The sequence below is a fragment of the Lactuca serriola genome, chromosome 8 (genome assembly GCF_051521515.1).
Source record: "Lactuca serriola cultivar US96UC23 chromosome 8, Lser_US96UC23_V15, whole genome shotgun sequence".
NCBI classification, from domain to species: domain Eukaryota; kingdom Viridiplantae; phylum Streptophyta; class Magnoliopsida; order Asterales; family Asteraceae; genus Lactuca; species Lactuca serriola.
Genome location: NC_136415.1, coordinates 154008998 through 154023215, shown reverse-complemented (window position 1 = coordinate 154023215; position 14218 = coordinate 154008998). Strand labels below are relative to the sequence as shown.

The 14218-nt window shown below is 32.9% G+C and overlaps 2 protein-coding genes across 2 annotated transcripts; both read left to right on the top strand.

Moving 5' to 3' along the window:
* The first annotated feature begins 7427 nt into the window (after positions 1-7427).
* On the top strand, positions 7428-9334 carry LOC145067526 (uncharacterized). The gene is made up of 7 exons (XM_079014654.1): positions 7428-7824; positions 7952-8109; positions 8380-8704; positions 8784-8853; positions 8949-9161; positions 9205-9229; positions 9299-9334. The coding sequence occupies exons 1-7, from the start codon at positions 7428-7430 to the stop codon at positions 9332-9334; spliced, it is 1224 nt and encodes a 407-aa protein (XP_078870780.1).
* Positions 9335-9395: 61 nt separating this feature from the next.
* Positions 9396-10069, top strand: LOC145067525 (uncharacterized). Its single transcript, XM_079014653.1, has 2 exons — positions 9396-9495; positions 9555-10069. Exons 1-2 carry the CDS (start codon positions 9396-9398, stop codon positions 10067-10069), a joined length of 615 nt encoding a protein of 204 aa, XP_078870779.1.
* The last annotated feature ends 4149 nt before the right edge of the window (positions 10070-14218 follow it).

Here is a 14218-nt window from a genome sequence, read left to right as displayed (position 1 = left end):
GTTACATTACCCCGTTTCCGTTGACGGAATATTCCACTGTATAAAAGTTCCGTTAATAAGAGGTCGTCAAATAAATAAATGTTTTATTTATTTATATTCTATGTCGTTATTCGTCGTAATAAAATAAAGTAAAAGCATGTAAATTACATTTCCATATTAATTTGGAAAAAGTTAAATTTTATTACGACCACTAAATCGGTTGCGACCAAAAGCCCCGTTTAATGGTAGTATACTCTCTCTCATAAAACCCGATTTCGTTAGATGTATGTGTGTGCTTGTAAGGGAGAGTAAACTCCATTTCAACCTTTTTCACCCTCTCTCTATACTCTCTCTCATAAAACCCGATTTCGTCCCGAAAACCGCAAGTTTCCGCCTCTAGATCGTAAGTTCTTGTATCCTAGCTTGTTTTACAACCTATTTCATGTTGTTATAGCACAAAAAGAGACCATTTAAGCTGTTAAAAAGGAGTTTACGGCCTAAGAGCCTCCTTAGGCCGTAAACCCCTAAAAAGAGGCCAAAATGACCCAAATTTGTCCCTAAAAGCTTGGAAACTAATTAGGGATTTAGCCTAGGAGTGTTTGCACCTTAAAACAATCAATTTTGGGGCATAAAAGAGGGTTTACAGCCCAAGCACATGTTTAGGCCGTAAACACCCTCTAAACTTGTAAAATCAAGTTCCAAACACTCCCAAACCACCCTTAGGCTTAAGACATAAATTAGGGACATGCTATTTCGGGTTTAGAACAATTAAACACAAAGAAATGAGGGGTAGAAAGGAGTTTACGGCCCAAGCAAATGCTTAGGCCGTAAACACCCCCAAACCTCACCAAATGAGAGTTTAAACCCCCTAATTGGCCTTATACCTTCACTAGAAAATGCTAGGATTAATCAAGGGCTTAAACTTCAAATAAAACAAAGGGTATAGGAGTTCACGGCCGTGAACTCCCATAGGGGTGGTTCATGGGCCGTAAACTCCCATTTGGTTCCTTTAAAAGCCTTAAATCCATTCATACCTTTTAGATTTGGACCTAGCAAAATTCCACGATCGAGATAAAGCCTTTAAGCATCCTAGAACACCCTCACCATGAGTTTACGGCCGTAAACTCATGGGGAGTTGTCCCAGGGCCGTAAACACTATGTATAGAGTTTACTCTTGAAGACTAAACTCCATTCCTAAGTCATTCACACCCTTAAATGTTACCCGGGACACCCCAAACACTTAACCAAAGTGTTTTCCGCTCTTTAGGGTGCGTATACTTGTTTAATTAGTTTTATATATACTAATTGTATGTGAACATATGTTATCATATGTTAAATAGGTCACTAAGTGTGTCCAAGCCTTTACTTGACACTGAGCACCCAACTGTCACCTTCGTCGGATCCACTTACACCAGGTGAGTTCATACCCCTGAATGAACCTTTTAAACGTTTTTACATGTTTTATAGGGGGGGAATACAAGTTTAACATGCCAATTATCATATCAATCACATGTGATTGATAACCCGCATGCACAAGGATTTACCACACTGTTAACTGTTTTACCGAGTTTGATACTGTAAATGGTTTTCTAAAATGTTTCCACTTGTTCAAATCTCTTACTTATATTGTTTTATTAAAGTTTCATTTAAAACTGATTTATGAAAGGTTTCCAAAGAAATTCTAAAGGTTTTCAAACTTATTTTACAAAGGAATACCCAGTCGTGATTTTCTTAAGTATAAAGTTTTCTTCCATGTTTTGATACCCCACTCGTTATATACCACTACCTTGTTATACTTTTACTTAGTGGATACTTCTACTTAGTTAAATGCTTATACTTGTTTACACTCTGACTTAGTGATACGCTTCTACTTCACTTATACTTGATATCGCTTCTACTTCACTTATACTCGATACGCTCCTACTTCACTTGTTGTTGCTTCTACTTCGTGATATACTTATATTTGGTAACACTTATACTTCACGATTCGGTTATTCCACATTGTACGCTTATACTTCACGATTCAGCTATTCCATACTGTACGCTTATACTTCACAATTCGGTTATTCCACACTGTACGCTTATACTTCACAATTCGGTTATTCCACACTGTACACTTATACTTCACAATTCGGTTATTACATACGATTCGGTTATACATCATGATTTGGTTATACTTCACGATATGATTCCACTTGTTACACACTCAAACGTAGTTAGATGTATGTGTGTGCTTGTATAGATGCATATAAATAATGATTGAAGGACTTAGGAAGGCTTGTCCGCCCTATTTCCTTTTCTTCGTTGAGATGTGGTCTGGTAGGATCGGATGTCCATCTGAAGGTCGTTTGATTAATTAGTTATATATTATGTGTACGAGCATAGCCATATAGGTTTACTCTAGTCAGTTCAGTTATGAGTCTCTACCTCTAGTTCAACACTTATATTGGAAAACTCACTACCCACTATTTGGGATGCATCTTCGGGACACGGCCTTCTCCGTCGTCTAGTTGGTAACCAGAGTCTCCTGTAGGGAGAGCAGACATTGTGTGTATAGATCTATATGGGATTGACACCCCCGCACCCTGACTGCTAGCTACAGTCCACAGCCTACCAAGCCAAGGGGTGACAAATGTTATATTTTATATAGACGCTTGCAGGGCGTCAGGTACTCTAGTGTCGGTTAGTATGGTTACGAGTATCCCAGGTTACCTTATAATTCATGGCCTTAAGGTAACGGTATTTCACCAGCAATTTACACTGTATGCTGGAAACCCACTCTCAGAGTCACACTGTTTAGACCTTACTAGCTGTATCTTTCATTTGACACCGTCTGGGGTATGTATCCTCTGTCTTTAGACCTTGCTAGCTGTATCTTTCATTTGATACTGTCTGCGGTCTGTACTCTCTGTTTTAGACCTTACTAGTTGTATCTTTCATTTGATACTGTCTGGGGTCTGTATCCTCTGTTTTAGACCTTACTAGCTGTATCTTTTATTTGATACTGTCTGGGGTCAGTATCCTCTGTTTTTAGACCTTGCTAGCTGTACTTTTCATTTGGTACCATCTGGAGTCTGTGTGTCTCTTTGTTAGACTGAGCCAGGCGTACCGTTCATTCGATACTCTCCTGGAGTCTATGATTCTTTTGCCATAGTCAGCAGTCCGCACTGCTAAGGCATATGTTATTTTCCCTGATATTCTCCGACTTTCTTAAAAAGCAAATCCCGTATTTTGATAATGAAAGTGATCAAGGGAAAACTACTTTTTACCACATAACTCTGACCAGTCTTGGTAGAAGACTGCTTTTTAATTAGAAAATATAGGATTTTCTGGAAAGGACTCTATTTCACTGTACACTTGAAAACTACTATATAAAGTTATTTATATAAAATGTCACTAAATGCTTATGAACTCATCAACATTTGTAAAAATGCTGATACTCGCTTTTCAAATAACTTGTATTATCAGGTCGGCATTAGACAGGTACATCCCCGGAGCTATTGATGATGATAGCTTAGTACCAAGCTGCACTTATTATATTTACTTGTATTACTTTGATGTACTGTAATGTAAACCATGTAAAACTATTACTATTAATGCAATGTTTTGTTGTACTTTGATTACTATAATGCATGTGTTGTGATACTTGACATAACGTCATCCACCCCAGAACGTTTCTGCCATTCCGGTTTTGGGGTGTGATAGAGAATAACATCAAGATATATACAAAATAATTAATATTCAATGTGAATTATAACCCATTAATGGAATTAACCTAAAATTATAAAAGCGGGAATCAAAATTTTTCAAAAATATGGGAGATAATTCAGCGATTCAAAAATCATACTTAATCAAAGCATATATACTGAAAGAATATTGTGGAAAGCATTTCACAATACACTATTTTCATCTTCTCCTAAAAAAGAAAACCTAATTTCTTACGTGTTTTTCATCGGAGGTTAATAGGAGTTCATCAATTTAATCGTACCAAACAACTTCTCCCACGAAACATAAAAATCATGACCGGCTATGCGAGCCACTGTGCAAGATTGATTCTTCCCTATCGTTGATTCTTCCTAATTGTACCATAGGTATCATTATTTGGTCTTTTAAGAAATTGTATTGAATATCGAAGAAAGTTCAGAAGAAATCACTGCATGTAGTGTTATTGCCATCTTTTCTTCAAATCGATTTTCGATTTGATCTTGAACTCCTTGAATAACCGATGATTTTCTTCTAATTCATCATTCATCATACTTAATAATGTTGATAGGATACAACCATGGTATACTTCATTAATTAATTATTATGAAGTTTTCTTAAAGTCATCTATTTGCATAAATTGCCCCTGTATTTTAAACTAATATTATGTTATACCCTTACATAAATTGTCCTAGTATTTTAAACTAATATTATGTTATTCTCTTAAAGTTCATCCTTTTGCAGGTTCTATGTTGTTCATTTTTTTGGACAAAATTTATAAAGGGGCACAAACAAAAAATATTATCATTAAAAACTCATAATTTGTGTTTTTTTATCGCCTAATAGCAATGTATTTTTACTTATATGCCTAATAAACCATAATAGTTTAAGTGAGATTACCTTCTAATATTTTTAAAAATCTATTGTAATTAATATATTATATTTTTACAAATATACCAAATTATAATTGATAATATAACTTTATTTGCCATTTTTAAAAACCAAGGGCAATTTATATAATTTCACTTTCATATATGTACCATTTACACGGTTAAATAATAAAACCAAAAAAAATATCAAAGAAATATTAATTTTTTTACTCCTCTTATGAAAATGAATTTATAAAAATGGCCCCTATAAATGGCCCCATATTTTAAATTTTATTTATACAAGTATTTCAAAATCAAAATATTTACTAACAGAACACACACATAAATATTTTTTTTTACATTTAATTAATAATATTTTATAGCCTTTTAATGGCAACCTATATTTTTAGATTTTTAATATGTATTCATTCTTAAATTTTTACAATAAATTGGAACATATCAACTTTTTTTTTTATAAACTTATAAATTTCTTATATTTCATATTTTAAACATTAGCATGGACATTTTTAAGACTAATAAGAAGATAAAATTAAATAATTTTTATTTGGATAATACAAAACATATACCTTTGTACACTACATCAGTCGTACAAATTCAATCATCTACAAATGTTATTAACCCAGGTGCTAACGGTACCTTCATTATATATTTTACGACTTTGTTTATCAATATTATTAATTATTAATCTCAATTATAACTATCTTATATATATACTGATTCAAATAGGAACATCTATCATGTTCAAGCTAGCGAAAAAAAAGGTTATACTTGGATACCAAAAAGAAAAACTATGACCGAATCAATCAATACAACTTCATCGACATCACATGTTTTAAAAATGAAGGAAAACGGTAAACTATTTAATTGCTTTTACATTTTTTATGCTTCTTTTAAATATATAAAATAAAAATTCTTTCATCGTCATTTTTATATCATATCTTTAACAATATTAATCTTCATATAATATAATAAAAAATATTAATAATTTCTGTATTTCTTATAACAATTTTTTTCCAGACAAATTTAAAGGAGTTGTCCGTCTAAATAAAAATGTATTGGCATCTAAATCAAATGCAAATATGTCAAAACAAGCAACGAACTCCTCCTTCACATCTAAATGTTAGAACTCCATTATCTAACATTTCCAATGGTAATTTGTTTATTTTACCATTTCATTTTATTATATATATATATATATATATATATATATTATTCTATCATATTTAACAATGTATATCTTCAATATTTTTTCCCCCAACAACATTACAGACTCCTCATTCACATCTAAATGTTAGAACTCAATTATCTAACATTTCCAATGGTAATTTATTTATTTTACCATTTTATTTTATAATATATATTATTATTCTATCATATTTAACAATGTATATCTTCAATATTTTTTCCCCAGCCATGGATATTTACAATAACAGTTTTCAATCACGGTTACCAAATATCAGACGATACTTTGTATCTTCAAATAGTGTCATATCCAACAAATCATCTACGGTAACATCAAGGTCATCAATCATGTTAACTAATCCAAATAATAAAAATAAAAGAAAAACGGAAAATTTATCTCTTATTCCAATAATTGATCTGAGATCTGATGAAGACAACAATGATGGCCAAAATAATCAAAATATACACATCGGTATATCAAAAGGTAATTTTTTTCCACAAATACAATATTTACATTTGACCATTCAATCCTTTTCAATTATATACACTCATATGATTAACTTCTTTATGTCAATCTTAATTAACAGATTATTTAGATCATTATGATCAGAGTGTTGTATGTCAAACATGTTTTGCAAAATTGTGGAAAGATGAATCTGTTAGAAGTAAAAAAAAAAGAATATTAATTATTCTTTATGTTGTGCTTATGGAAAAGTTGAACTACCAGAGCTAAAGAATGCACCTCCACGTTATGAAAATCTTTATAGATCTGTAGATTCTAAAAGCAAACACTCCATGAAGAATATTCGTTGTTTTACAATTCTATGTTTTCTTTTACGTCAATGGGAGGCAAAATTGATTCATCAATCAATAGAGGAAATGTTCCATACATTTTTAGACTTAGCTGTCAAAATTATCGTAGTATTGAAAGCCTTTTACCAGAACATGGATCTAAACCAAAATTCTCTCAGTTGTACATATACGATACCGATAATGAGATCTCAAATAGACAAACATGTCTTGGGTATACTTTTAATAATTTTCTAATTAATAAATATCTTATTCATTATCATTACTTTCTTTATTTATCCTATGTTTATATGTTTATGTTAATTGTAGTAGAGAAAATCAACAATGTACATCAAATTCTTCTGTCGTTGATAATGATATTATACAAGATTTGAAGTTGATGTTAGATTCAAATAACGTCTTGGTTCAGTCTTATAGAATGGTTAGAGATTGTTTTCATGAAAACCCTCATGTTGATATCAAGTTGAGAATTATTGGAAGAGGGGAACAAGATGGAAGGACATATAACCTACCAACTACTTTTGAGGTTGCCGCTTTAATTGTTAGAGATATTGGTGATTCAATTGATAATAGAGATATTGTTGTCCAAACGTCTTTTGGTTCTTTAAGGCATATTAGTGAATTACATCCTTCGTACCTTCCTCTTCAGTATCCGCTACTGTTTCCATATGGTGATGATGGTTACAGAGTTGACATACTACATCGAGATATTACACCTTCAAGCAACAGCAAGGGGCCCAACTGGGCCCAACTATAAAATGAGAGAGTATTTTTTCTTATAGAGTACAAGACAAGGATTAATGTTTTTCATTAATTCTTAATTCGAAAAGGTTGTTCCAACAATTTTTGGTAGATGCTTATACCATGATTGAAAGTGAGAGATTACATTTCGTAAAGAGAAAACAACAAATTCTTAGATGCGAGTCTTATGAGAAATTATGTAATCAACAAGATTTCGGGAATAAATATATATCCAAAGACGGACAGCGTGTTATCTTACCTGGTTCATTCATAGGCGGAGCACATTATATGATGCAAAACTATTTGGATGCCATGTCGTTTTGTAAATGGTTTGGATATCCTGATTTCTTCACAACCTTTACATGTAATCCAAAATGGCTTGAAGTTAAAAGGTTTCTTCATAACACTTCACTACATCCAGAAAATAGACTTGATATCTTATGTAGGTTATTTAAGATAAAGTTTGATGCTTTTATTAAATACATACGGGAAAATAAAATTTTTGGCATCGTTCAAGCAGGTATTTAAACTTGTTGTTTAATACATGCATATTAAAATATTTGTTTTATTTATTGACAGTTTTTATTATTTACGCAATATATTTCATCTAATACAAATCATATGTTATTTATAAAATTAATTTGTAGTGGTCTATACAATTGAATTTCAAAAAAGGGGTTTGCCGCACAGTCAAATTTGTCTATTTATGCATGCTGACTCCAAGTGGCCTACTGTTGAATATATTGATCCGGTTATTTCCGCCGAGATTCCAAACATGAATGAAGATCCAGAATTGTATTCACTTGTGAGTGAATTCATGATATATGGACCTTGTGGAGCTGAAAATATGAATTTCCCATGCATGGTTGACAAACAATGTTCGAAAATTTTTCCAAAGCAATTCTCTAATCATTCTTCAGTTGATGCCAACGGTTATCCCTTATATATGAGAAGAAACAATGGAAGTTTTGTCAAAATATATGGTGTCAAGTTAGACAACAAAAATGTTGTTCCATATAACAAATATCTGTTGAAAACATATCAGGCACACATTAATGTTGAATGGTGCAATTAGGGATCTTCCATAAAGTATCTGTTTAAATATATAAACAAGGGTCCAGATAGAGCTACAATTACTGTTGTACAAAGCGACAACAATTTTGATCACGACGATGTTGTAGATGAAATAAAAGATTATTATGATTGTAGATATCTATCTGCATGTGAGACATTATGGCGAATATTTGGATACGATGTTCATTACCGATATCCTTCTGTGATTCGACCACCTTTTCATCTTCCTGATCAACAACAAGTCATATATGCTGCAGATGATGATATTGACGATGTTATTGAACAACCTTCAGTTGTTGTTTCTATGTTCACATCTTGGATGGAATGTAATAAAATTAATAAGGATGCACAAAAACTTACATACGTTGAATTTCCTACAAAGTTTGTTTGGAAACCTAATGGTAGGTTTTGGGCGCCAAGGAAAATTGGATGTTGAATTAGAAGAATTCACTCGGTTTCACCTAAACTTGGCGAAGTATACTTCTTAAGGATTCTTTTAAATAAAGTGAAAGGTCCAAAATCATTTGAAGAAATTCGTACAGTAAATGGTGAGGAATTTCCTTCTTTTAGAGATGGATGTTATGCTTTGGGCCTATTAGATGACGACAAAGAATACGTCGATGCAATTATTGAAGCAAGTCATTCAGGAACTGGTTTTTATCTACGGTTCTTATTTGCTACGATGTTAATGTCTAACAGTTTGGGTAGACCAGAATTTATTTGGGAAAATACATGGCAACACTTGTCAGATGGTATTCTTTACAACCAACAACGTAGATTAAGGTCTCTAGGTATTATAATTTTCTATTATTATTTGTAAAAACAGATACTATATATTTTCAAAATGCACGGTACAATTTTTTTTATTACCATTAAAATTATTAATATTATATTCTTTTTGAATATTGTTCATCGTACAGGTTTATCACTCAATGAAGTTCAACTTAAAAACTTGACTTTGTTTGAGATCGAAAAATTTTACTTCGTAACAACACCAGTCTTAAAAATTATAAAAAAATGCCTTACCCTGATGTTGATTCTATTTCTGCTTCAAACACTCGCCTTATCACGAAGGAGCTAGATTATGACATACCGATTTTAAAGAAAGAGTTTGATTGTATGTTTCTTGCATTAACAAATGAGCAACACAATATTTTCTTGATATCATGACTACAGTCAAGGATAAGAAAGGAGGTGTGTTTTTTGTGTATGTATATGGTGGAACGGGTAAAACCTTTCTTTGGAAGACAATATCTGCAACAATTAGATGTAATGGTGAGATAGTTTTAAATGTTGCTTCAAGTGGTATCACATCGTTATTATTGCCTGGAGGTAGGACAACACACTCTCGGTTTATAATTCTGTTGAATCTTATGGAGGATTCTGTTTGTAAGATACCGCCTGATACTGAACTCGACAAATTAGTAAGAAAAAGCTCATTGATTATTTGTGATGAAGCACCTATGGTCTACATGCATGCATTTGAAGCTTTAGATCGAGCTCTGAAAGATGTATGTAAGTTTGATAAGTCTAGCCACTCAAAAATTCCATTTGGAGGGAAAGCGATTGTTTTTGGAGGAGACTTCAGACAGATTCTACATGTTGTTCAAGGAGGTAGCAGACAAAACATCGTTAATGCTTCTTTAAGTTCTTCATATATATATGGCAACACTGCAAAGTCCATATATTAACGATGAACATGAGGCTAACTGTTGGAAGGGATCCATCTGATATTTGAGAAATTAAGGATTTTGCAAACTGGCTTTTGGACATAGGAGAAGGAAAAGTTGGTGGTTCAAAAGATGGGGAAACTATTATTGAATTTGTCCAACTAATAAATGATCGTTTGGAAAACTTCAACGTTAATTGAGTTTGCATATACTTGCTCCAAAAAATGAAGTTGTCCAACTAATAAATGATCGTTTGTTATCATTGTTTCCCGGAGACGAAGTAGAGTATTTAAGTTTAGATAATCTCTGTCAATCTGAGTTTGTTCATGATCAGTTTGATGCCAATTTATACTCCACATATGTTTTAAATGGTCTTAAAGTATCAGGTTTTCCAAATCACAAGTTAATTTGAAAGGTCGGTGTTCCAATTATGTTACTGAAAAACATTGATCAGAAAAATGGCTTATGTAACGGCTCTAGACTACAAGTCAAATCTCTAGGCAAACGTGTTATTGAGACAATTATCATATCTGGAAGTAATATTGGAAACTGAACCTTTATTCCAAGAATGTCTTTAACTCTTTCTGAAAAAAAAATTCCCTTCAAATTTCAAAGAAAACAGTTTACATTGGCTGTATGTTTTGCAATGACAATTAATAAAAGTCAGGGGCAGTCATTATCAAAGGTTGGTCTGTATCTCAAACATCCTGTTTTTTTTTTCACATGGACAGTTGTATGTTGCCTTATCTAGAGTTCAAAGTAGATAATGATTGAAATTGTTAATTTTAAATAAGGATGATAGACTTACAAACAAAACTTCTAATGTTGTTTATAAGTAAGTTTTTAGAAATTTATAAATGGTTCGTAGTTTTTAAAGTCAAACTATTGTGTTTTATTTATTACATTTGTGTTATATTTTATTTTTTATATTTATATATCAATGTCATTTATATTATTCAATGTGTTTCTCTTTTAATTCTATTCAAATTTCTATTATGTTTTATAAATCATTGACAATATACTCAATTTTGTATTATGTTTTATAAATATATATATTATTTTTAAATAATCAATACAAAAAGTTTTAAAAAAACTTAACTCTCAATAATAATTATAAATGTTTTATAAATTTTTTACATGTGGTTTCTACAGGTTGTAACCAAGTATATATATATATATATATATATATATATATATATATATATATATATATATATATATATATATATATATATATATATATATATATATATATATATATATAAAACTAATTTTTTAAGGTTTAACAACTATAGTTTAATTTTTGTTTCATTGTTATGTAATTTTTGTTCAATATTTTTTTTTTCAATATATAATTTCATAAATAATAACCAATATTGTTTCATTTAGATAGCCCAAATTAAATTTGAAAGGTTTAATCACTAAAATTTAGTTTTTGTTTGATTGCTATGCAATTTTTGCTCATTATAAAATTTTCAATTAGTATAAAATAGATAAAACGAAATTTAATAAAAATAATCCACAACGAATTGCTTTTTGGTCATAGTTTAATATGTATGAAAATTTCATTCTTTTTAAATATAGAGTTCAAGATGAGATACGCTCACTATAGCAAAAGCTAGAAGAAATAAAACAACATGAGACGTAGGAATGAAAATGATGAAATCAGATATGCTTAACTACGTTTTTCCGTTTGACAATGATAAACAACACCAAAAATAGAGGGGCTTATAAGTTATAACCAAGGGTAAAACACCAAACACCACCTTGCCGGAACTTTTGAAAACATGCACGTAAGTTCACATGATAACAGCTTATCAGCATTCATATATCATATGCCGCAAAAAGGACAAATGAGTTCAAAAAAATAATATAAAAAAAAAACCCAAAGAATCGGACGGCATCATTCTCACCGTCTCATCGGCCTCTCTTCTTCAACGGTTTATTGCATATCCAACACAACAAAAAACCTAACCTTTAGCGGGGACACAAATCGTCACGATTGATGCCCCTTGTCGTCGTTAATACCTATTACCTCGTACCTAATACTCGTTTTTTACGTTGCTGATAGCGTCGTCTCTAATACTTGTCGTCTCAAATACGCATGTGTTGTCGCTATTGACTTCGTCTCTATTGACTTTCCGACAAAGCTTCCCAGAGTCGTTGGTCGTCGCAATTGGTCGATGTCGTCCCTAAAGGTGTCGCTGCTAATGTTCTTTTTTTTTCTCTTTTTTTTTTTATAAAAAAAACATATTTTTTTATGATGTTAGTTTGTATATATTATAAAATGCAGATTTGATAAAAATACATAAATAAATAAATACCGTATTACATAAAACATCAAATATACCATATTACATAAACTATCTAATAAATTTCAAATAAACATCTAATATATCATCCTTAAAATATCTAATAAATCCAAAATAACATCATCCATAACATAAAACAAGAAATACTATGTGTCTTCGTATTCCATATCATTGTTTTCCTCGTTGTTAATTTGGTTTTTAAACGATCGGATAATGTCTCCAATGGCCACACAAATGTCGGGTTTTGAAGAAAAGCATTCATATCACCATCCTACAATTAAGTCACAAACATATTAAGTCATTAACAATTTAACAAACCACAAACCATCAATGTAGCACCTGGTTCTTAGTATGTATTTTCATTTTAGAGTTTTGCAATTTTGGCCTGGGACTCGGCGAATTGAAGGACCAACTCGCCGAGTAGAATCGGGACAGGACGCGGGATTTAAGTGATGGACTCATTGAGTCGGGTCCCGGACTCAATGAGTAGGCTCTGACTGGACAAAAACCCTAATCTGAGTGTTTGCACCATATTTAATCATCTCTTTCAGCCACCACTCGTCCCTATTGCTCCCAGAAACCCTCCATAGCAAACCCTAAGTATTTTGGTGCAAGATCTAAGGCTTTTGAGTGATTTTTGTGGGTTTTGACCTCAAGGAAGAAGGAAGAGCATAGAAGGATCAAGTGGAGACTGAAGCATTCGAGTTTGGTTCATCATTTGCAGTCTTTAAAAGCTGGAGGATTTCCGGAGTAGCAGCAGACAGAGGTTTCCCGCACAGATTATCAGCAGCTACTCGTTCGAGGTGAGTTACCTTCCAGTAGCGGCGGGTCTACGGCCACAATGCCGGCCCACCAGTAGGAGTTGTATGATTAGATGATTGTCTTTGTGATATCATCTAGGTATGCTACTACCTGATATGTTATATGTTGGCATGATATGTTATATGTGATAGTAGTAGAGTTCGGTTGTTACGATCGAAGGGTAGGTCAGACACCCCAGATATGTCTGACAGTACGTAATGATATGTTTATATGCTGGCATGATATGTTATATGTGATAGTGGTAGTAGGAGGGGAATAGTCCCCAAGTTCGGTTGTTAGGACCGAAGGGTAGTTCGGACACCCCAGATATGTCTGATAGTATGTTTGTGTTATGATATATGTGATAGTAGCAGTAGGGGTGGAATAGTCCCTGACGGTCGGTTGTTAGGACCGACGGGTAGGTCAGCACCTCAGAATGGCTTGACCTGGGTAGGACGGCACCCCAGAATGGCCGCAAGGGTAGGTCGGCACCTCAGAATGGCCGTACCGGGTAGGTCAGGCACCCCAGAATTTCCCGGCGGTATGTATGCTATGTGATTGTATGGTATGTGGTACGATGGGCGGACTCACTAAGCTTCGTGCTTACAGTTTACAGTTTTGGTTTTAGGTACCTCTTCAGCGAAGGGGAAGGAGCTGGCGCGGTAGCGGCACATCATACACACACTCATTGTTTTCCGCACCATGGATATTTTGGGATTGTACTCTGACATGTTACTAATTTTATGACTTGGGTTTTCAGACATGATACATTGTTTTATGAGATGATGTGATTTCACAGTATTTTCTTATGAATGTTTTTATGAGTCAGCTAATTAAAATGAAAATTTTGGACTTGAAAATTGGGTCGTTACAATCAAAGTACCTGTGTTGGTTACGGTGCTTGTGATTGTGACTGCTATTGGGATGGAGCACTTGTACCCACAGCTGAAGAAGGTTTAGGCCGAATGCCTCTGACATGCCCCCTTCGTTTACCCAACACCTTCTCAAATATTGCGATCCAATCAATGGTATCAGGATTACCACCAGAGTCGGCTAC